At 38.7% G+C, this 25,509-nt stretch overlaps 2 protein-coding genes across 3 annotated transcripts in view; both read left to right on the forward strand.

Annotated features, from left to right (window-relative positions):
* Positions 1–18,899: 18,899 nt before the first annotated feature.
* Positions 18,900–22,068, forward strand: rpl38 (ribosomal protein L38). The gene is made up of 5 exons (XM_026178245.1): positions 18,900–18,958; positions 19,151–19,177; positions 19,799–19,859; positions 20,464–20,586; positions 21,995–22,068. Exons 2-5 carry the CDS (start codon positions 19,175–19,177, stop codon positions 22,018–22,020), a joined length of 213 nt encoding a protein of 70 aa, XP_026034030.1. The 5' UTR covers positions 18,900–18,958; positions 19,151–19,174; the 3' UTR covers positions 22,021–22,068.
* Positions 22,069–22,867: 799 nt separating this feature from the next.
* The window catches only part of ttyh2 (tweety family member 2), a 75,550-nt gene continuing 72,908 nt past the window's right edge, over positions 22,868–25,509 (forward strand). The window contains exon 1 of one of the 2 annotated variants that reach the window (XM_026178243.1): positions 22,868–23,348. In XM_026178243.1, the coding sequence (XP_026034028.1) occupies positions 23,220–23,348 (129 nt within the window). In that variant the 5' untranslated portion in view covers positions 22,868–23,219. The remainder of the gene's footprint in view (positions 23,349–25,509) is intronic. The other variant, XM_026178244.1, reaches the window with a different exon arrangement.

Consider the following 25,509-nt stretch of genomic DNA (forward strand, 5'->3'; position numbering starts at 1 on the left):
AGTGCGGCGACTAACTAATAAGGGAATTAATCCTACCGCTACGGCTCAGAAGCTGCCCCTAGCTCGTCCCGCTTTCCTAATCTATCATTTCCCCCTCTTACAAACAAATGCTACGCTCATTCACTCGCGTTATTCTGGATAAAATAGAGTAAAAGCAAAAGCATGAAAATGCCACTAGTTTAGGTGTCAATTCCTGTTAGTGAAAAAAAGTGTGTATCTAAAAACGCAGCTTGCAGAAACTTGGCATCGTATATGAGGGGGCAGCTGAAAGCGAGTCACATTTGCTCTGAGTATTTGCCAATTCCTCACAACCATTAAAGTGAAAGCGTAATAGTTTGGGAAAAGGCCAGAAGCCTCAGTCCACAGTGTCATATCAGCAAGCTGAAAACATTAAACTGCTTCAATTCTATCTTTTATTACATTCTCAGCAAATAAAAGGGACTATCTAGGCACCGACTAAAGGCAGTAGCAAGGAAATGCGATCATTTAACAGAAGACTACTGTAGCGGTGCAATATTAACAGAGCAGAGAAGCTGCAATTGATGACTGTCAATCCAATTTTAAGAAGCTTAAAGGAACTAAAGTGAGGATAATACACCAAAAGCACCTGATAGTGCAGACAATCTAAGACAAAATGAAGTCAAGTGAAACTTCTTTTTTTTTTTAGTTAAAACAACAGCTTCCCAGCTTCCAATATTGAACAACAAGTTGATGTCGTGGTTCCTTTGTAATGGACATGCATGTCATTAAATGAGAAGATCAAGACTCTCAAAGTTGCACACATCCAAACTGTAACATACCATGAAGACTTCAGTGTTATAACTGTGGATTGGAAAGGACAACCGAATGTCAGTTTTGACTGGAAGTGAATTTGTATGGAGTGAGGGCTGTCACACATAGAGGGCCATAGCCCCTAACAGCTTTTGGGCCCAGTGCTTGCCCTGTGGGATCATCCATAATTCATGTGGGAGTCATGCACTTGTCACAGCGGCTCTTTAGAGTAACTACCACAAAGGGGAATGGTGTGAGTGAATGGCAAACACAATTATAATGCATCTGTGTCTGACCATTTCTGTAACTTTCCAAAACTAGACAGTCCGACATTCATATCCTTTTCAAGGCACGATTAGCCCGCTGTGTGGAAGTCAGGAAAAAACCTGGGTTTTTTTGTTTTTTTTAAATCTCTCAATTTCTTGTCACTCTTGACAAAACGATTTCTGTCACTTTTTTGTGAATAACCAGGGACAATGCTATAAACGCCTTCAAGGCAAGACTTTTAGTAAGTCTCTCCTATTGGAAAGTGAGCTCTCTCATGTCTGCATATTTTAACACCGTCATGTCTCCCCTTATAATAAACTTTAAGAATAGGCATCCTTTATATAGTACCTCTATTAACAAAGTGACAAACTGCTGCACAAAAGCAAATGTTTTTTTTAAAAAAAAAAAAAAAGAAATAAAAAAACCACCCAATTAAAAAGACTTAAAAACCACTCAAAATAGAAACAAAAGAAAAACGGTAATGATTAAAACTGAGATCATGAAAGAAACAAACAGATCAAGAGGAAAGAAGATGGGGATAATAAAACATCGACACATTAAAACATTCATTAAACCCTCCCAGTGAAACACTTTTTAAAAAAGAGACACTAAAGAAGTGACTGCTCTGATTTTAGCAGGCAGACGGTTCCAAAGGCAAAGACTCATTTTGCATTGCATTTGTTGACTGGCGGAAACTAAGGAACATCGAGCAGTCCAATTAATCGATCCCTGTGAATGCACCAGCCCATAAGTGGTTAATACGTCTTTGATATAATTTGGAGCATAGCCATGCTTTAAAAGTGAGAAGTTGAATTAGAAAATCAATGCAGAAAATTACAGGCAGTCAGTGTAATGCTGGAAGTAATGGCAATATATTGATATCTCTTAAGATCTGGGCAGCAGTGTTCTGTATCAGATAGAATGCATGAAGTGAGCTCTGACCAATGCTGTCATGAAATGCAATGCAATAACCAATGGAAGGCAGGAAAATAATACATGCACAAGTGCCCTCCATGGTGATGACTGGTTTTCCTTCCGTTTTTTTAGATCAGCCATCTGAGACAACCATGACCACATTTGGTCAGGGAACAGTTAGAGCTAACTAGTTTTGATACAGCATGATGCAGCCCATGAGTAGTTTGCACAGGTTTCATCCACTCTTTGCCTAGTGCATATAGTTCAGCCCTTCTGTAATTTAAAGCAAAATAAGACTTGTGCATAAAAAGGCAGTTTGCAGGCATGCTTGGATAGAATATAGTCTGTTAATCATCAGATTTATCATGTGATAATACTGTTCTGTCCAACAGATGGACAAAGCCTCTCGTCAGACAAAGCCAAGCCTACTTTATTGTACTGAAAGAATATCAGTGACTCATTCACTGGCTGCTTGAGCTACCAGTGACATCTAATAATAGTCATATAGGTTTGTTAGTCATCTGATGCAACAGCGTTTTCTGCTGCAGCCCCCGCCCTCCCTGTCCCCAAACTTCAAATTACATGCCAAACTTTTGAAAAATCGGGATTAAAATATTCATGTGTTTGTTTGTTAAAAGCAGCCCAGTTCTTATATCGAAATTCTCGCTGCTGCTGAGATTCTCAGAGAGACAAGCAAAGCCTTCTTCTGCCGTGTTAAACTCTTTGGCATTAATGCTCAATTACTAAAGAGAAATGATTAATGTAGACTAAGTGAGAAAAACATCATTTTGTGTGGTAGCTCTGAGTGAAACTGCTTCTTATATGCAGTGAAAACAGTTGCATAACTATCTAAGTGTACAATCATCATTTCATTTTTTGTGTTTTTGGTTTTTTCATGGTATGTAATTGAGTCACTTGCTTTTAGGTTCACACTTTGTAACTGCCTTTCCCCCTCTGGAACCAATTTAACGTGTTGGTAGGATGACCTAATTTTCCCACAGAGACCTCTAAAATTACTTTGGAATAATATTCTCTTTCATCTGTCTTGCTAGAGTTGCTGTTTTCAAACAATACTGCTCTCCATGATAAGTAATACTTTCTCCTCTCTTGCACTTTAAAGGGGGTCCTGCAAAATTTTAAAATATGTAGCTACACTGTATTCCAATGAGATTCATTTCATGATCTGTAACAAAACAATTTGTCTTCATGATTTGTATTGTACAAAAATGAGTAAAAAGAGGTATGATATATGTCTCGACTAAAGACGAAGGGGGATCGTGCCTTTGCTTTTGCTGCACCAAAACTGTGGAACAGCCTGCCGGTTGATGTCCGTGCGTCGGAAACTATTCAATCTTTCAAATCACGGTTAAAAACCCATTTGTTTAAGCTTGCCTTTCAAACTACTTAGCTTAATTTCTTCCCGGTTCGTGCTTGTTGCAATAGTACCATCCTATAACTGTATTTTTTGTTGTTGATTGTTTTCTTTTGCTGTAAACCTGCAAGTATGGCTCGTCTGTGAAGCACTTTGTTGTACCTGTGACTTTTAAATGTGCTATAGAAATAAAATTGAAATTGAAATTGAAAAATATATCATATCAATATCATATTGACATGATAGAATCACACGGTTGCTGCAGATTTGTCTGTTGCATATACATGATGCAAATCTCCTGTTCTACCACATTCTAAGTGTGCTGTATTAGATTGATCTGATGACTTGGGAGACCATTCGAATACACTAAACTCATTGTTGTGCTCAAGAAATCAGTTTGAGATCATTCAATCTTAATGACTTGGCGAGTTATCCCGCTGGAAGCAGCCATAAGGATGGGTACACTGTGGTCGTAAAGGGATGGTCATGCTCAGTAATCTTGCTCATGCAGGCGTTTAGAAGATGCTCAGTTGATGCTAAGTGTAAGAAAATATCCCCATCACTATTATACCACCAGCAGCAGCCTGAGCAGTCTGAGCAGTGGATAAAAGGGCATGATAATGCCACGCTTTTATGTTGTTTGTGTCTGATTGTCATAGCAGAAATTGAGACTTGATCGACCAAGCAAGTTCTTTTTGGGGGGGGGGGGGGGTTCAACCTTTTATCGTACAACATCTTCATACCTTGGTTTTAAAGAGTGGTTATTTGAGTTACTGCTGTCTTCCTATCAGCTTGAATAAGTCTGGCCTTTCTTCTCTGACCTCTGACATTAGCAAGGCATTTTCTCCCAGAGAACCGCTGTTCACAGGATATTTTCCCTTTTTTAGCCTCTTCTCTGTAAACCCTTGAGATTTTTGTGTGGGGAAAATTGCAATAAATCAGCAGTTTCTAAAATACTCTGCTCAGCCCATCGTGCACCAACAGCCATGTTCATCTGATGTTCACTTTGAATTTCAGCAGGTCACCTCAATCATGTTTACATGCAGTGAGTTATTGCCACGTGATTGGCTGATTATACTTTTACATTAACAAGCAGCTGATCAAATGTGCCTAATAAAGTGGTCTGTGAGTGTATAGGTGATCTGACAATGATTTCTTTATAGATTAGAAAACAGCGAAGAAGCTGATAAAGAAAAAAGTTACTGAATTTGCTTTCAACAGCATTTAATGAATCTCTAGCCTTCATCCTTCAACAAAAACTTCCCAAAAGACATTTTAACAAGTGAACGGAAGAAGCCCTGCAGACCAGCAGTGCACGACAAAACAGAGAAGATTACAACTTTCTAGACTGTGAGCATATTTGGGAGCTTTTTTGTTATCATCATTATTTTTGAAATGACATCCACTTGGCACTATTAACACATGTGGATGTAGAGAAGTGTCTGGGGGTCTATCCTCATCTGGAGTAAAATAGCTCAGTTTTCCAAGGTCACAACAAGGTCAGGAATAAAAAAGAATTTTTTATCACCCTTCATAGACACTGTAACAGGCTGTCAAGGTGATACATTGTCTCTAAATGCATTCTCCATATCTGGTTCTAAAGACATCTGCGATTATAAATGCTGCAAATATGTTAATGTGAAAAAAAAGGGGACTCAAAAGTGACTGAAGTGGCACATTTCTCATTTTTCAAGCTGCTGTTCAAGTATTGTCTCTGTAACATTCACCAAGAAAGAAATGTGGTTACATGTCTGCATCGGCAGTCAGTGAGAGCAGAGTTTCAGAAAGGATAAATAGACCCATTTTGTTTTGGAGATCATAAATATCTCATCTAACTATAACTGTATGGTGGTGGAGAGATTGGATAAATATTCAATGACGCGATGGGAGTAGGTGGAAAGTGAGAGATTTCAATATACCTCCATAAAGCAATAGACTGCACCAGCAATATTCTCTATGCAGAAAATGGCAAGTGCTTGTGAACTGTTTTTGGCATTTGAAAATAGATTCTGAGCTCTATCTTCCCTAAGTGCCCCATGGCAATTTTACAGCTTAATAGGGGCATTTGAAGAAGGACTTATCTCCCTCTTTAATACCACCCATTGCCCTTAGAATTCATCTTAATATCTTTTGGTACAGATCATCACCTAATTACCACTGACAAAGAGCAGCTGGAAGGTACATGGTATTAGAGGGAGTAATGAGCCAACTGTAATGAGAACAGCAAGTAAGATATAGAATTTTTTAGACACTGAATATACTGATTTACCTAATGGAATCAATATTATAGCTGTACAAGTTTTATGTATCGATGAACAAACACCAAATTGGAAAAGACGCCTGTGCATCAACATTGTGTTCTGCAAACGTATACATTTTGTACACAGTAGTTATGGCAACTGCCTCATATAGACTACTTTCTATTTACTATTAATTTCCATTATCACATTTGCTCTTCACAGGCACTTGTTTCCATATGTCTTGTACCCTTATGATAGATTGTTTGTCTAATAAATGCAAATTCTGGTTAAAAGGGCACAATGAATACTAATCCGTCTGCTAAAACTGTGTATAGTCCTTGTATAATTTTCTTGGTTTCATGGAAGACAATAAATCAACCTCTTTTTTGAATAAATTGTGATTTTAAAAAAAAAATCTCAGTAAATGTCAATATGTTGCTAGTCTACCACACTGCAGCCAGAGTTTCGCAGGAGTTGGCATCAAAGTGGCAAACTCCAAGGCTGAAAAATTGAGCCAGCCTGGAAATGACATCACTGCATTTCCTTGGCTACAAAAGCAACTCAGTACAACACACTCTTGAAACTGCTAACATTTTATTTGCTTTCCAAGCAGCAACTTCTTGGGTCTGGAAAACAAAACCAACATGCAAGAGCCAAAAACTGCAGTTCCACTTGTGACCACTTGAGTTTGGCTCTAAAATAAGTGATTCCACATATACTCTCATGTTAAAATCTCCAAATAAACTGCATGTTCACAGCCTGGCACAAAAAAAAACAGTTTTGGCCTGTGCAGACAGTTTTGTAGGAACTCACTGTTTTTTAATTCATCCGTATGGATACTGGTAAGGTTGAAGTTTAGAGCCGTGGCTGTTTATATTGATAGGTGTGCTGAAACAGAGTTCTAGCCAGTCTGGTTGGGCTTGTCAATGCCAGTTTGAGTTACTGACCTGCTTCTCTCAACTGTTTTTGTGTTGATAATGCTTTTGGAGGATTTTTATTGGAATGATCTGATAATGCCACGGCTTGCTGAGTGGTACATTCTATCCAAGAAGTTTGTGCGACAACCATCTACCCACGCATTCATTTTCGTATCTAAGCCTGCATCATGGAGGCAGTTTGTGCTTCAGTTTTAGTGAAATTCTGCAGTTTCTTTCTTAAAACAAATTAGCTGAAATATTTGTTTGCGCATTACATTAGTACAGTTTATGAATCCACCTTGCCAAGTTAGCTGGTGCTAGCTCCAAAATGTCCAAAATAACAAGACTGAGCAAAAATGAGGTGTCTGAAATGAATAGATGACATGTGAGTTATGAGTTATAACAAAGATCATCATCTAGCACTCTAGAGGGTTTGGAGTTATAAATTATTAGGAAAACACACACAGTATATAAAGTTTATAAAGTAGATTTAGCAACTGTGATGTCATCCACTGGTTCCTGAAGTCACCTGGAACCATTTGTTAATCACAGGTTCGTATCCAATGAGCAAAGTGTTTACACAGATAAAGTCACAAATCTATTTCCCATGGATGTCTGTTTGCCTGTTAAGTTATTCTTTCCTGGTCAGTCTAGCATGTTAGCTGGGCCAACTTCATTAACCCTCCAAAAGTTGATGCTATTTTGCTGCTAAGTTATAGCACAGCAGTGTATTTTTGTTTTTTGTTTAGAAGTATTTTAGTCATAAACTTGCTTGCTAACCAAAAACTACACTAAATTTGTGAATTTTCATTAATACGTGGATGTTAAACTATATTTAACCCTTGAGAGAAAAGCCACAATGATCATTAATTCTCAGTGGTGTTTTTCATTCACAAATTTAAAAAGTAGGTGACATCATAGTGGGTATGATCATCAGAATCAGAATCAGAATACTTTATTGATCCCTAGGGGAAATTATTTATTTCCCATAATACTACTACTACTACCACTGCTGCTACTGCTGCTACTGCTGCTACTACTACTAATACTACTACTACTACTACTACTACTACTACTAATAATAATAATAATAATAATAATAATAATAATAATAATAATAATAATAATAATAATAATAATGATGATGATGATGATGATGATGATGATGATGATAAGAGTTATTATTATCATCTTCATGCTTACAATGCATTATAGAATTAGAATAGAATAGAATTCAACTTTATTGTCATTGCACATGCACAGGTACAGGGCAACGAAATGCAGTTTGCATCCATCCAGAAGTGCTTTAGTGATATAGATATATTACAATATATATTAGCAATAATATAGATATGTGAGTATATTACAGAAATGGGTCTATTATGGTATGTTATAATGTACACGGTATGAAGTATGTTGTGAATATTCTATAACTATAAGTATGTACAGGCTGTAGTGAGTACAAGCTATGTACAGGCTATGAACAGGATATAAATATGAAAAACTATACAGAATATGAAATAAATAACTTTACAGAAATCTGAGATATACTGTTATACAGAAATGGGAACTATGCAAGTTGTAAACAGTTGTAGGGTTAAAAATTATCAAATGTACAGAATGATTATTTACACAGAGCTATACAGTAGTGCAGTTAAGATAAGTGAGATATAATTCCTACAGAGGCTATATAAAGTGCTAGTGGTTGTGAGTGGTGGTTCAGTCCATGTTATTATTGTGTGTTTGAGGGTACAGTTGTCCATTGTGGGTGTGTGTATGTTCAGTCCATGTGTTAACGTGGGTCAGATGTCAGGAGGCAGAGTTCAGGAGTCTGACAGCTGTGGGGAAGAAGCTATTCCGGTACCTGGTGGTCTTAGTCCGGAGGCTCCTGTAGCGCCTCCCAGAGGGCAGGAGGGTGAAGAGTCCATGTGATGGGTGACTGGGGTCTTTGATGATTTTCCCAGCCCTTTTCAGACACCGCTTCCTGTAGATGTCTTTTATGGCAGGAAGTGGTGCTCCGGCGATGCGCTGGGCAGTTTTCACGACCCTCTGCAACGCCTTCCGGTCCGAGGCAGAGCAGTTCCCGTACCAGACTGTTATACAGTTGGTCAGGATGCTCTCGATGGTGCAACGATAGAAGTTCACCAGGATGTCTGAGGACAGGTGGTTCTTCCTCAGAGTCCTCAAGAAGAAGAGGCGCTGGTGAGCCTTCTTGACCAGCTTGGAGCAGTTGGTCGTCCAGATGAGATCCTCGTAGATGTGGACTCCCAGGAACTTGAAGCTGCTCACACGCTCCACAGCCGTCCCCTTAATGTGGATGGGTGGATATGGGTCAATTATGCTTCAATTATTTCACCCAGCCAAGTGTACCACAGGTGACCACTGAGAATTAGGGTTAAATCCACATTGCATACTTTTCCCTTGTCCCCTTTGAAGACTTCTGCCTTGTGTGTTGTTTTTTTTCTTCTTGAAGTTTATTTTGTGTGTTGCTAAAAAGTAACAGAGTACTCTATCTGTCTTAAACTTGCTTTTTATTGTGTATTCAGTTAATAACTCTACTAACACTAGTGTCAAAAACTACTGAACCCACTCACATAACCTTATCCTTGACTTATCCTTAGCTTGTGTGTTTGTGTAACCAAGCAGGATTTCTGGCTCAAATGCATACTCGCAACCCAGTGAAATTTGTAATCTTAATGACTGAATTTGTAAGCTGCCCTGATGCTAAGAGGTGAGTATCAGTGCAGCCTACAACCGACAGCTTGGCCCATGCTGAGCAAACAGAGGCCAGGAAATGTTAGCTGGCTGATACAGACCTGCTGTCAGCCAAGACTGACACTGTGGGTGCTGAGTGGTGCAGGCAAGGGCAATGTGACTGAGGGCATGAGGGACGACAGACATCCTGGCACAGGCACCGCAGGCTGGCAGGTGTGTGTATGTATATATGTGTGTGTGTGTGTGTGTGTCTGTGTTGGCTGGAGGGGAGCAAGTGGAAATTGATGGCTGTACAGCCCCCAAATGGCAGGTGGGGAGGTCTCTCAGACACGGTCCAAAGGACAGTCAGAGAGAACTATTCATTCATGATGTAGCCGACTCCCAGACGAAAATGTTACCATGAAGAAGAGACGCACTAAAATATTTTTACTGTGCTGCACTAATAGGGTGACAAACTATGGCCACTTTCATAACTGAAATAAACAGATAATTTGACACTGATCTGATCAAAATGAAGTAAGAGTTTACTTCCCTAAAACTTTCTCTCTTCTTCTACATCCACTACATAGACCAAATGCAGCATCTTTCTTTAATGGTCCTGTAAATATTCTAGTTTTTCAATAGTCAAAAGGTCTATTTAACCTATTTAAATGGTCTATTTAAATGCCTATTTAACTAAAATTCAGTACTTTTTGGCTTTAATGATCAAAAGTACAGAAAGTTAACCAAAGGTTAAAAAAACAGTCTTGAATTTTGAAACTTGAACTTTAAAAAGATCGAACAATGCTAGAAAATTCATAATCTCCAAAAGAATGTGGAGAGATGAAAGGCAGCTTTAGTCCTTTTGTTATTCTTCTGGTATTTTTATTAATTCTTTATGTGTAAAAGTATTCATTCATTCTATTTTCTGTATTTTCCTTCTAAAATATAAAAGATATTCTTGCCAAACTGTCCCCTGGATGAGAAGGGTCCAAGCTCCTATTTGCTTTATTTTTTGTCGTGATTCTGGGTTTCTGTCATTTCCTGTTTGGCTTTGAAATTGCTCAACCTGTTTTTTCTTTTTCTTTCTTCTCTTTTTTAAAAATTCCTCTTGGTTTAATTCTTTAAACTTATTGCAGTCAGTGTATTTAGTCTTCTAACAATGTTTAAATTTACTGGACATTTATGGTAAATGGTAAATGGCCTGTATTTGTATAGCGCTTTTCTAGTCCCTAAGGACCCCAAAGCGCTTTACACAACCAGTCATCCACCCATTCACACACACATTCACACACTGGTGATGGCAAGCTACATTGTAGCCACAGCCACCCTGGGGCACACTGACATAGGCAAGGCTGCCGGACACTGGCGCCACCGGGCCCTCTGACCACCAACAGTAGGTAACGGGTGAAGTGTCTTGCCCAAGGACACAACGACTGAGACCGTCCAAGCCGGGGCTCGAACCGGCAAACTCCCAACTCTTGAGATTTATGCTAATTTGCTTGTTAGTTCAAATAATTAACCAGCCATGTGACAGCAAATCAGTGTAGTATAGTCAAGACAACTTGCTAAAGTTCAAACTGAGCAGAATCAGAATGGGAGAAAAAAGTTGATTAAGTGACTTTGAACGTAGCATTGCTGTTGGTGCCAGATGGGCTGGTGTGAGTATTTTAGAAACTGCTGATCTGCTGGGATTTTCCCACATAATCGTTTCTAGGGTTTACAGAGGATGGTCAAAAAAAGACGAAAAATATCTGGTGAGCAGCAGCTCTGTGGGCGAAAATGCCTTCTTGATGCCAGTGGTCAGAGAAGAATGGCCTAACCTCGACCTAGTAGGGCAACAGTACCTCAAATAACCACTTTTTAAAACCAATGTATGCAGAAGAGCATCTCTAAATACACAACATGTCAAACTTTGAAGCAGATGGGCTATGGGAGAAGAAGACCGCAGTGGGAGCCACTCCTGTCAGCTAAGAAAAGAAAACTGAGGCTACAGTTTGTTGCAACTTTGGGCAGTAGACGATTGGAAAAACATTGGCTGGTCTGAGGAGTCTCAATTTCTGCTGCAATATGTTGTGTAAAAATGAAATAAATTGAGTTGGAGGTAACCAGGTTGTCTTTCTGGGTTTTATTTACTTTTGCAAAGGGGTCAAACAAAAGTACAGACAGCATGACAGCACTCTACATGTTTTTTGACAAAGAGGGATTGAGAGATAAAGTATTTATAAAGATAGGCTATCTATCTTAGAACACTGTGTAATAAAAGATAACATGTACATTTGGATAGATCTAATATGAAGGATTATACAGAGACAGAGTATCAAAACTGTTTGTTCAGTAAGGTCAGTTTGGCACAGAGAAGTAACAGAATCTTAAAATTTTACCATCACAGATATTTAAATAAAAGGGTCAGAATCATAAAAACACCAATGCTCGTATGTAAGATTGTGGGCACACTTTAACACAAACTGAGCATCATTTAGACACACACAATGTTGCAAACCACCTCCTTTTATGACCACAGTGTACCCATCTTCTGATGGTTGCGTCCTGCAGGATAACCTGCCAGAAATGTGTACCAAATGAATAGTGAGTGTATATACTGCTTCCTTTTGTTGTTTGCCAAGTCATCTTTTTACTCCATGGAGTCAGGTTTCTGATCCATGTTTCTGTTTTTCTTTTTTTTTCTAGTTATCTCAGACTTGTGACATTTACCCAACTTTGGTATTCTGTTTGACAAGTTTGTTTAATCACCAAGTATTTCTTTGTTTTGTCCAAATCACCGAGTCCAGAATAATTGCCAATCAGAATAGTGCTCCAAACTAGTTCGCATGTTATCTGTATATGGATGTTTGCACTAAAGTGAGGACCGCTATGTGTGCAGTTTCAGAGTTCTAGAGACTGCATGAGGTATGGTATCAAAAGACAGATGAGCTTAAAGCAAGACACACACACACATTTTTTTACTTTCAAAAACATATGTCAGCAGAATATTTAGATGTCAAAAGTCCCCCTAAGAAAAACCCCTGATGATGGCTTTAAGGTTATAAATCGCCACTTAAGCACAGTCTATACTCTTTCTCTTCCTTTCTGACCTTGCTTTCACTCCACTTTTACTCCTTGCTTCCAAGGAAATCAGTTTTTTCTGCTCTCAGGTCTTCTGTAAATGCTCAGCCTAACATCATTCACAGTCACGATTTCTCTCAGCATAATTCACATGGATGGTGGTCATGTTTGTTTGCCTTGCCCGAGGCCTTGCACAACGGAAGAAGTGGAAGAGAGGCCCTAGGGTATCGAGTGGGATTGATGACTTCATGGACCGTGTTGCATAGATGAAGCATCTCTATCTGTATAGAGTATATGTGCTTTCTAACAAATATTTCTTGTTGTTTTTCTCCCTGCAAAATATCCACTGCAACCTTCAATGTCAAGGTTATTCTTATGATTGAGTTGGACATCGTTTTAATCTGCTAAATACGCTTACTTGCAGGCCAATTCTGTGACATGCACAGTGAGTTTTTCTTCTTCCTCTTCCTCACTATTCTTTCCTGTGTCCTGGTTTTCTGATTGAGCAGACCCGAATGGCAGGGAGTCATGACAAAAAGCCACACTGATTTCTTGGACTGCCATTTAGCACTGACACATTGGTCTTTCAACATGATAAATGAGAACTTTGCGGTAAACTTTCTCAACAGTTTCTGGCTACTCTGACAAGTCTAAGCACATCCACATAGCAATTCTGTCAAGGTAAACCTTCAGACTCTCTAATAATCTTACTTCATCTGCAGACGTACTTTGAGTTTGCCTGTGATAAGGCTACCGGAAAAGGGATCAATATCGATCAATAATCAGGGAGATTAGAGAAACCAGGGTGGTAGAGAGGATTTTAAAGTAGTCTGTTCTTGCATCTATAATGTCAGAAGTATTTAAATATAACTTGAATGACAGCAACACCAAGTTTAATATCACATTAAGTTCTCAGCCTTTGTATTTTATTGCATATTATCACTGTGGTTGGTTTCCTACATTGAGTAACATCTTTGTCTATGTCTTAAATCAAATTTAAAAAATAAAGGTCTGCTGGTATGCTGCCACTTTTGTACTATTTCCCAGTGCATCCATGAGAAATGTGCATTTAAAACCTTCTGCTGACTTGATGATCAAAGTAAATTCAATAATAATGGTTCAGTAAACTATTTCAGGTAATCTTTCGTTGCCTCTCATCCATACAGTAGATCAAAATGTGATTAATAACAGAATCCACTGCTGCATTACTCATTAGCTCTCAGGTAGAGCTCCTTCTGCTGTCGCGCTTACAGGCCTGCGGGCAGAAATGATGTGTTTCATTACCTACAATGTCTGCGGTGAAGCTCCTGAAATTCCATCATCTACCCTTTACGTGTCTGTTACAGTTAAAAAGGATCTCTGAGCTAAGATCATTTCTTTTTCTTGTAACCCCACTTTGCCTTTTTAATAAGCCAGCGCATAGTTACAAAGTATGATTATCCGTCAGCCTGAGGGTACACATTTTTATTCCAATAACTGCCTTTACACAAAAAGGGGATTATAGTTTCGGGGAACTATTTTAATACCAAGGTGTGTCCAAAAAGGGGGAAAAAAAGACTTCAAATGGGTTTTCAGTGCAGAATGAATTCCGAAATTCACACTGCTGTGTAAATAAATTAACACTTGCCCCAAGCAGAATATCTGAATCCATCTTTCTAAGGTGAGATAGTAATTTGTGCGAGCACAAGTTATGAAAAAGGCAAATAAAAATTCACATTGCCAAAGATTTGGGGGAAGGTATAAGGATATCATATCATGAGGCACAATTAAAGCGTGATGTGTTAATAAGCAGTGCCCTCAGCTGTGCTTGACGATTGTCTTATGTTGCAGAAGATTGTAAGGATGTCTAAAGGTAACTTTGATTCATTTGACGTCTTATATAATTAAATGAATTTGTATTCATGCATAATAAAAGGAGAAAATGAAAAGAATTAACATTAACCTTTGCAATCTCTCCCTTATACAGAGAACTGAAGACCATTGGAGGCAATACCTTAATACACAGCGTCTCCTAATGTTGAGGATGAGATGCTGATCAACTCGACATTATCAACTACTGGCTGCCCCCTATTGTAAGAAACCCAGAACTGCAACTGGGGAATGGAAAAAAATCAGCATTTAGAGTCAAGCTGAGTTTCTACAAGCGGCTTGGCACAGGGGATCATGTTTGTTGCTGTGCAAGCAAATGGAATAAAGATCATACCGGTGCAAAAGAGCTTTAGCTAAACCAGGCATGGTCATTTGTTGTAATCTCTGTGGATGAGCTGATCCTCCCTACGTAACCTTACACTATTACATCCACCCCTTACACAAGCGGACATTCAACAGGGATGGGGAAAAAAAAGAAATAACAACAGAGGTTGTGATGAAAATTAAATAAATACCAAATAGGACATGCACACTGGCACATAGGCTTTGATAAAATGCAGTCACAATATAAAGAAATATTATAAACGTACGGCGTTAATATTCAGTTTAGGCGCCTCAAACTTTATTTCATCAACTTTATTCTCTTTTATAAAGAACTTATTATTATTTTGAAATGATGATGCATGACGTGCGTGTTACATCAGAGATGGCAGCTGAGAAATAATGCGTAATTGATGCTGTCGGTGCTTTTTAGAGCATACAAATCCCAGATAAGTCTATTGATTTTCATTGTTCATGAGCAAGTCGAGAGAGAAGAAAGAAATTGAAATAATATTTAACAAAGATGAAACAAATGTGTCCGCATAATAACAGATAAAGCAGGGAAAAAAAGGTTTAAATTACAGTAATTTCAGTTGAAAAATTAAACATGAAATAAATAAAGATGAAGAGTTATAATAATCAGGTTCATATCAGGTCTAATTAAGAATTTGTTTATCTGCGAACACATTTTTATGCAGCACACATAAAGCATGAAATGTTTCCTGATCACTAAGTTTTTTTGGTCTTTTCTGAGTCTTGTCCACTAAAGTGTAATGCTATTTAAACTAAAGCATTAACGGTACAATGTATAACAAGACAAACTACACTTTGTCCATCTGTGTATCACCTTTCATATTTTCTATACACCAGTTCCTCAACAAGGACACCTTTTTTATGATCTTTCCTGTGAATGGCACGGACATCATTTTACTGAAGCTACAGAATGAGTCTTGTACTCTTACATCTCCTCAGCTTCCCAAGGAGCAGAGTGACTGGCTGTCAGTTGAAAAAAAAAATATGGTGTATTATCTTGTCAGCAGCAAGGAGTAGAAATCCTTGCTGAGATAAACTGTTTTTAGTTCCTTTTTCACTGTGGAAAAATGGTTTGGGACTACAAACAAGTACACAAAACAACACAGATGTGGGACAAAGCTTGTACTGTGTAGTGTCCGTGTAGTTCTCTAACCAGTATCTGCTGCAGAGTCACTGAGCCCCCTCACTAAAAACACTTGCTAAAACAAATTGCACTTCATCTCCAACTTTGACTGACAAGAGACTCGTGAAAATTTTAAACCCTGAGTGAAACGTCTCCAATAGTGCAAGCGCTGATCGAGTATCTGGGTGGATATGGCCTGTGAACACGGGCAGACAGGTATATAGTAGGTTAATTAAAAACGGCCGATGAGGTGTTTCCTGTCTTTATGAATTAACGCCAAGTCAGAGCAATGGAAACAGACTGAGGTGTCACTCAAGCATCACTGACCAAATATCCTTGGCTTGTGCACATTTTAAACTTGAATACAGTTCAGCCCACTTATGAACTCACCTCCAGGTAAGACAACTATGGGAAATATGTACTGCTGGAGTATGTTGCCACTACCATTTCCTCTGAAACAAAGTACATGCATAATAAATTACAAAGCCAAACACTGCCTTGAACACAAGAAGGTAAAGTAAATTGACACCCACTGAGCAGAAATGTGTTTCACACCTCACCATCGCAGGATTGGCTCATTAACTATGCTCTACTGCTGTAGAAATACATGGAATCATTTTTGTCAGGTTGTAAGGATAATAGATGGGAATTTCTTCACTGTGAACCATTTATATACTTAAAGGCTTATTATTCTGGTACCCATTGGGTTTATCTGTCTTGAGTGCAAAAGATAATTGAACTCATAAGTCAGCAGGTTGGTTGTAATGTGTGCAGTTTCAAAGATGTCTCAAGCAAATCTTTTACTTTTTTGCTCTCTCTCCCTCTTTTTTTTTTTAAAATTTAGTGTAAGTCTGAAACCAAAGAAATACCTGCCAGAGCGTATAATACAAAAGCCCAACACAGCAGTTTTTCAGGAAACAAATTGTATTATACATGTAATTCTTCCCACCCTTCTCAAAAGAAACATTCAGTTCCCTCGCAATGCTTGGCCCTGAACTGAGTTTGAAAAACTCAGCCATACAAGAGGATATAATGCCTGTTGCCTACTTGCTTTAAAAATGACCTCCGGGTTAACGGCTTCTCTGTATCTACGGTTTAAGATGAGAATGAGAGAAAGGGCTAGAAAGACGTATTAGAACAGATGAACAGATAGACAGAGGCAGAACATTCACAGTTCACAACTCAATTTGAAGCGCGCAAACTATTTCAGTAGTGAAAGGAAATCTCTAATTGGATTAAATACAGTCTTATTTGGTTCCTTATCATCTCCCGTTATAGACAGCAATATTTCCTCACCCACAGTCTGCCTGACCTTGAACTGTTAGATAAATCTGGGGCTCAGACGCGACTTGCTGCATGTGTGAATGCATCTTTATTGGAAAAAAAAAAAAAAGAGAAAAAAAACGTATGAAGTTTTTTTTCACCCTTGCATTTTGAGTTATACAATTATTTCTTTTGCTTGGTAAAATCCAGTTTATGGAAGTGTCACTTATGAAAACATATGTCTATACAGTAAAGACTCTGAATGGAAGTTATGAAGTGATGGCTGACTTTTGAATCAGCTCAGTGATACGGTATATGGCCGGGAAATTCTGTCCTTTTCTGCTTGATATTTGTCCATATAGTAAACAAGGTAAATTCAGACCATTGAAGTTTCTATTTGTATGTCATTTTGGACAAAAGAAGAAAAAAAATACTGAGTTTGATTCGATTTATTTTCCCATGAATGTTTGTAAGTTATATTCCTAGCAGCGTTGAGAAGTTATTGAACATTTAACATTTATGCAGGGTAGTGGATTGCAGCTTTCTTTGGTGTGACTGAGGGGCTTCGAGCTGCTCAGTAGAAAAGGAAAGGGGTTGTTTTGGGGCTTTTTTAACTGATACACAAGAAAGATTTTTCTTGACACTTGACTGGATCACTGTGTTCACAATTTTTCTCTAATCTCAAATGTATTGAATAAAGGGTCGACCACTATTACAGGTGGAAAATACATTTTTAGGTACAGAAAAAATCCCTGGCAACTTCTAGGGAGATTAAACTTAAATAAACATCGATTCTGTATTTTTATTTTGGGATTTTTCATTTTAGAACTCAATTTCAAAATCCTGTTTGCAGCCCAGTGTCTTTCCTGCTTTACTAACACTTTACCTTTATGCTAATTATGTGGAAATATATCCACAGCATTTAACTGAATTAATTTCAGGTTCACTTTACATAATTAGTAGAAATGAATGCATGACCATTACAACATGATTCTGCTCCTGAAGTGATAAACACAATGCATGTTCTAGGTCAGTCTCAGGTCTGCAGAGGAGACCTAGTGTGATCATGTCCACATCTTGGAGATATGGCTTTTTTCTGGCAGCGCAAACATAATTTCTTCCACACACTGGTCCTAGCCAGTGTTTCTATTCAGAGGCACGCTGTAGTGCATCCATCAAAGCTTATTCATACTTGGCTGAAAGTGCGCAGTGAAACACAGTGTGTGATCTGCAGGATAACAAAAGGGTCACACAGAGGGTGAGAAATAACCTTCATACATAATCCGCTTTACTGGCCTGTGAGGAATTCTCAGCACATTATGTCCTGTGTGATGCATGTTGTATTCATGAAAAGGTCTAATGTGTATAATCTGTGTGCAGTTGAGCAGCAAATTGATAAATTCATATTGTGGTTCTGTGTCATAGGCAACAAATCACTGACATTCACCAGGCTTAAATGAATTGTGCACACTACAACAGTGAATTATTAGAGGATATATTAAATTTTATGTACATGCAGTTTTATAAGCTTATTTATACTCTTGCATTGGAAACCTGTTTGAGGTATGGTGGTTTTTTGCCATTTTTTTTTTTTTCATTTTTGGTACATTCAATTCCCTTTCCTGGCTAATAAAACCAACAGTTACTTTGCGACCTTCAGCTTTCTTGACAATAACCCATAGAGCCTCTATGAGTTTTAATTCAGGCGAGTTACCTGGCCAATCAAGCCGAGTAATATCATGGCCAGTATTTAGTAGCAGCTTTGTCATTGTGGGCAGATGCAAAGTCCTGCTGGAAAAAGAAATTGGCAATTGTTTTGTTATTGGGAAATAAAGACATATACATACATTTTTTTTTGTCATTCACCAGTATATGCTTGGCTGGGTTATATTAAGTTTACTATTCAATATATGGTAATAAAGTCTATAAAACACGATTTGGGGATTTATGCGGCACACAAACGCTTTTAAATTTCGGCAAAACTGGGCTCCTGTATCAATATTCGATTCGCTTTTCGTCTTGGCCCTCGGTAGTTGCCGTAGTGACATATAAATGCGTTTTCAACCGGAAGTCCCGCCCCTTTTTCATCCCCTCTCTGGCCGACTGAGTGAGTTCATGTTGCACCACAAACATAATGACTATTTTAATCATCATCCATCCTCTTTGTCAGCAACATTTCGAACCCAACTTTTGCTAAAATATAATTATTTCATTCCATTGGTAGAAGATTAGATTGAAATTTTATTGTTAGTACATTGATTATCGTCTGTATAGCTGACTCGATCTTTCTCTTCCGCAGCCTCCAGTCCGCTGACACGGCAGCATGGTAAGGATTGCATCTCATTTTAATCTGTTAGTTGCTTATTTGTGCTTAATAAGGTTGTATGTCATGTATACGTGTATGTTGTTACTTAGAATGTGTTTACAGTTCAGTTAATAGTCGGTAGTTGTTGTAAAAGTAGTTAGCACTGGCTATTAGCATTAGCAAAATGCCGCTCAGGGGCTAAGCTGGGCCACCCGGCTGCAGTTTGTTGAGGAATGACACATGAGTCAATACCTATAAGAAATTGTTTTGTTGTTGTTGTTTTTGTTACTTTAATTAGAAGTGAATGTCTTGAAAGTAGCTTAAGGCACTAAAATCATAGTTGCGTCTTTTCTACAGTACTACAGCTTAGACTTGGTCTGCGTTAGCCACAGGGTGCCTGACAATTAGCAACATCCTACCAAAAGAGTTTTTTGCTAACAGCAAGAAGTCCAAACATCTCAGGCTGATGTGCCCGTGATGCATTTACACTCTTGCGAGAATAATGATGGACCAAGTGCTAGGTTTCGACTTTATAACGGGAACCTCAGTTCCACCGGTCCACTAACACTCGTTAGCGATTCATTATCAGCATGTGAAGTTTGATGCTCTGCCTGACTGATCATTTTTTCTGTTTATTTGTAGCCTCGCAAGATAGAAGAAATCAAAGATTTCCTGCTGACAGCCAGGAGGAAGGATGCTAAGTGTAAGAGGCACACAGGCATCACATTTTGATGTTTAACAACTAGAAATTTAATCTTCTTGCCAAAGAATAGGTAGATATGTGGGTGACAGCTTGCCACAGACAGCTCTATGCTAACATTGTAAATTGAAATGCACCTTTTAAAGTCCAGTGAATGTGTTGAAAAAGAAATTTGAACCTCTAGAAATATTTTTTTTGGGTGGGGGCATCTATCATGTAGTTACCTCTAAATTAAAGTGCTCTTCAGCGAGATTTTGGTCTTCCCCCAAAGCAAAATCACCATGGCTTTGATAAATAATAAATTGTGGTGAAACTTACTAAAAGTATTTAGTAATTGGCAGGCTTGTGGCAGTTATTCTGTGTTGTCTTAGGCTATTTAATATACAGACCATTCATACTTACATATGTAGTCACCTCCCACAAGCCTATTTTTGAGGCATGAAAAAACACGTGTTCAGAATGCTGTTTTTATTAGCAGATCCAGTAGAGGAAAGTATTAAACTAAAGCTCTCACCTATTAGTGTTTGTTTGACTTGAGAAATAATTATGTTTGAGTTTACTTTTGAAGAGACTCGGCGCTAACACAGCTTTGTCTTTCCTCCTTTAGCCGTAAAGATCAAGAAGAACAAGGACAATGTTAAGTTCAAGGTGCGCTGCAGCAGGTACCTGTACACCCTGGTCATCACAGACAAGGAGAAGGCTGAGAAGCTCAAACAGTCCCTGCCCCCAGGTGAGTAATAAGAGAGGTGGCATGTAAAGTGAACACAGCTTTCTGGAAAATGTGCTCTTGATTTTTATCAAGTAGATTTAAGGGCTTTGAATTAAAATGACTCAGACGAAACTTTTTATCGCACTGATTTAAAGATATGTGCACATATACTACTCTGTACAGTTTTGGGCCACCTTTGGGTTGAAGATTTTTAATGCTGGTGCATCCCTTTAAGTTAACTTACTTATTGAGACATGGTTCAGTGATTGTTAATGGTTTGTTTCTCTTGGCTGCAGTGTTAAAAAATAAACCCTTTTTGAAGAACATTCATAAAAATACAGTTAAGTTTTTTGATATTCTGGGACTTTAGTGCTTTTATTGGCCCACAGTAGTTGTCTGCTTTATCATATTTGCAAGGAAACGTATAAAACGTAGTTAATTTCATAAACAAATGTCTGGAATCTTTAGCGTTTAAAAAGTCTGTGTGCACATGTATTAATGATATCTGGTTCTCGTGGAAAATGACCTGGACTTTTCAGTGTGTAAAGCACAGCTGCAGATTCTCTGTTTACAATGTGTAGAACAGAAGGTCCTGATACTTAAGTGCCCCGAATTGCGAGGGTTAATAGTGCAATACTGGGGAAAAAAAAAAAGTCTCATAATAAAAAGAACCAAAGAAATTGATTGCTACAGCAGAGCTTTCCCAGTTTATGTTGTGTTCCTTTGCTCTGATATCTGGTTGGTTTTCAAATGTTTTCATATTTGATTGCAGCCTGTCTAGACATTGCAGTTAGTGCCTAAAAGTCTGTGTATGGTGGAATTGCACCATAGTGTAAGCTAAGAAGTTTGCCTCATAATGGCAGAGGAGCCATTTTTAGACAAATTAATTCATTTTAAAATTAATAATATCATCAATTTTCTGCTGCATATCAGGGTTTAGATTAGTTTTTTTTTTTTGAAGAATTATTTCTTTAAAAATTGTGATACTTTAAATTATAATGAGCTATCATTTTATCCTCTGATTTTCTGTAACACGTCATGCTGTAGCTGGTAGGACTGAAACTGGCATTGAATCGCAAGCTCTTTGTATTAAAAAAAAACCCCCAACAACCCTGAATTAAATTCTAATCGCCACAGAGACATTCATGCTCTTCAAAGAGCAGATCCACATTAACTGGTTCTTTGCAGTTTGCTGTCACTCGTGTTGATGGCAGTCTGCCGTCTTCTTAATACTGCCGGTATGATAATTGTTAATAACTTTCCCTGTAAAGGTCAGATGTGATACCTGGTGCAAGTGGAGAAATTTTGATGAAAATATAAATACTCCTTACTACTTTAATCATGTGATGCCTCAAATGTATTTTCCCAGTTGTGTTTTAGAAAGTGTGTATCTGAATATTTCTAATCTTTTGTCTTTCTTTCTCTACAGGTCTGGCTGTGAAGGAGCTGAAGTAAATCCGTGATGTACAGATAATTGTAATAAAAAACTGGGGGGAAAAATCACTTTGGCTTCTGTGATTTGTTGTGTTGTTATACCATAATCCACAAGTGTGACATGGACATTGGAGCATTTGATCTGAAATGAGCGGCAATGACTTTATAGCACAATTTGGGGCGAAATAATAAAATGCATCCTTTGTAGATGTTGATTGTTTTCTTCAGCTTCATCTTTGTAGAGGTTTTCACTGACTGCTTGGTTACAATGTCTGCATCAACATATAGCCACACTACATCTATATACAAGATTTTTACCCAGAAAATGTAAACTTGTAAATTTTAATGGCTATAAAATTAATTTTGGAAACATTTAAAGTGATAAAGTCATATAACCAGCACAGTTAGCTATTTGACAGCTGGGCTGAATCTGGCTCAATTCCACTTAGTTTAATTACATCAAAGTTTCATAAATAAATATAAGTAACCTGCTCATGAATACAGCAAATATTATTTTAGCATCTAAATTTGCTGCATCTGTAGCTGAAGTACACCAGAAAATACAAGTATACAAAATGTTAATATAAGCCACTTTAAAAATGACCCACCAGCTGTTCTCACGGGCTGCATGTTGTGTAATTGGCTTAATTGAACACTAGGTGGCACCGCTGTTGCTTATTTACCAGAGAATAAAGGGGCCGTTAATAATAATAAAAAAAAAATCGATGTAGCTGATGTTACAATAAACTGACTTTGTGTATTTAATTAATTAGTTGTACTTATGATGTATGCTGCCAGACTAATGTTCCGAAACCATTTACGAAAGCGAATGTGCACGCCCCCTCACCCCCTGGTGTCCTGCGCCTACTATAAGTGCGCGTTCACGCTGCTGACTGTGTTGTCTGCTGTTTGTGTGGAGCAGCTGTCGGTCGGATAGTATCTGTGGGTCCACAGGAACGGAAACATGGACGCAGAGTGATTATTGGTCTTTCTCGGGAAAAATCTTAACCGGAGCTCACTTTGCAAACACACTTTTACCTTTGCAGGACTTTCCCCACCTCTCATGTGTGGTCGAGCGTGTTTCCACAACCGAGCATGCTTTTATCGTTGCCTTTGTTTAATGTGCGACTTGATTAAAATATCCGGCAGCGGAAAAAACTGCCTGCTTTACTACTGAGAGGCTAATTTAGGCTGAAGCCTAACTTTTTCTCCGGGCAGTGATGTCTTCGGATCGTGTGGATTACATTGCGCCGTGGTGGACTTACTGGCTTCACAATTTTCCTCATATCAATCTGAGGTTTCAGCCCATTGATAAGACCTTCCAGCCTGAAGATGAGAACTACCAGCAGGTCAGTGGAGAGGGATATGGGACATATGGCTCTTTACCAGAAGCCTAGTTATAGACGCTTAAAAACTGGGGCATAATATGTCTGTAGGTTTCTGCAATGACACTTAATAAAGAGTTTATAATACTATTTTAACACATTGTCCCAAAACCAACCCACAGTATGATCATTTTTTCTGATATTGCTGTTGTTTCACTAGAATCAGTTGTGGGCTGTTTGCTATCACTATTCCCTCTGCTACCCTGAAGAGTCACACTGCATTGTATTATTGATGACAAAAGTGGGCCATAATGTCCCTGCACGTAACCTAGTCAGCTCCACTGAAATCACACTGAAGCATCTTTACTTTGCCATTGACATGAGAACCAACTCAAAATGCTGTTTATGTATTGTAATTGCAGTCATCGTTCTGAAAGCAGCGATTGCTCTTCAGCAAACACACTAACAAAGCATCATCATCATCATTACTTCAGAAAACCTTAGAAAGAGAAAACGCAGCACAGGACATCTCCCAAACACTGCTTGGGTCGACTGTTGCAGCTTTTAAAATGAGCTAATCTTTTATCTGTGTGTGCTGGAGAGACAGAGAGAGGAAGCACCCTTGTGGGATAATGCTGGCATAGATCACCCGTGGGAGTCAAAGTGATTCCCATCCAACTCCAGAGGTGGTGACAGGACCATTTCACACAGCACTGAAGAGGGTTGGGATCAACTTTTGGATGACTAATGACCTGCTTGTGAACACATGTCATGTTCCATGAATGTTTCATTATTCAAGGTTACAGTTCTGCCTCTGTCAGTGCAAGTAGTCATCCTGAGAAGTGATGGCATTTAAGTTCATCGCTGCAGCATCCTAGCACACTGGTCTCCAGAGTGAGTTCAGGTGTCTGAGACAGTCAGAGCCTTATAATGATTTTCAAGCGTTTAATTTCAGCAGTGAAATAAGGCAAGTGGGAGTCATTATCACATAGTCAGCATTAGTGAATCGCAAATGGGTGCATTCTTTCATAAGCCAATACTAGTCACGCCAGATTTAATGTGGCTATGATTCATATTTCCTTCTTATTTCTGTGTTAACACATGATCACAAGTTTCCTGGAATTTAAAGGAGGATTTTAGTCATAGCACCTCTTCAGTTGGGGGTGATCAAAAACAGAGATAGAAGGGGGGGGGGGGGGGGGGGGGGGGGGGGGAGCCTTACTTATTCTAACTAAGTGGGGACAATAAGAGCAAGGCTATTTTTCCACCTTGTGATGTTTTTGGTGGGTGTTTCATTCACTTGATGACATTCCCATCCCTCAGACCCAAGGGGGACCCCCTCTGTACTATAACTATAACGCTGATATTGTCAACAGTTACCTATCAGCACAGATAGGAAGCAACTTAGGGCCTCTCCTTTTCTGTTGGAAAAGTATCAATAGAAGAATCAAGCCTAAAAAAAACTCTTCATGATGTGTTGAGTCCCTGTGCTTAAGCCTTTCAGGACTTTAACAATAGAAAAGGAGAGACCCCAGGAAATACTGGACAACATATTCACTGATACCATTGCATTCATTTTGGTTTTGATGCATTCTGTCTTTGCAAGATATAGAATCTATTTTTTCACTCATGTTGAGGAAGACTCCAAATGAGGCAAAGAGAGGCAGATTGCCTTTTTTCCTCATGCTGCCCTGTGCTGCCCTCGATTGCATTGTGGAAATACAGCCGGAGCCACGGGGTGCAGGAAGAGAAGGTGGTGAGTCTCAGCAGGTGAAAAGCAATTCCCATTGAGAATACTGTCAGCCACAGGCAGTCAGTCAGTCTGGGGTAGGAAATCCCCACCACTGCATCCACCAACCTTACTTGTTCTTTGCGAATCTTCTTTCTCCCACCACACTCTATCTGACTAAACCATGCTCCTGCTTTCTATTGTCGAGGCTTTAATGGTCTCAACATGTAAAACAATGTACTGTAAAGCACCACAGCAAATGATGCAATTTCAGGCATATGCCAGGCTACTTAGGGCATTATATTCCTTTTCCTTTATGAGCTGTTGAGCTTAATTCACACCACCACCCCCTGTTTTGCCTGAATTAGAAGCCATGCTCATGTGCTGTGCATGTAATCAATTAATGAGTTACTGAGAATAACACTGATAACATGGATCTTGGGTGTCCTGAATAGT

This window comes from Astatotilapia calliptera, chromosome 8, assembly GCF_900246225.1.
Source record: "Astatotilapia calliptera chromosome 8, fAstCal1.2, whole genome shotgun sequence".
Taxonomy (NCBI): Eukaryota; Metazoa; Chordata; class Actinopteri; order Cichliformes; family Cichlidae; genus Astatotilapia; species Astatotilapia calliptera.

Coding starts and splice junctions, on each gene's coding strand:
- rpl38 (XM_026178245.1), top strand. Junction 19,860..20,463: donor CAGGAGGAAGGATGCTAAGT/GTAAGAGGCACA, acceptor TTCCTCCTTTAG/CCGTAAAGATCAAGAAGAAC. Junction 20,587..21,994: donor CAAACAGTCCCTGCCCCCAG/GTGAGTAATAAG, acceptor CTTTCTCTACAG/GTCTGGCTGTGAAGGAGCTG.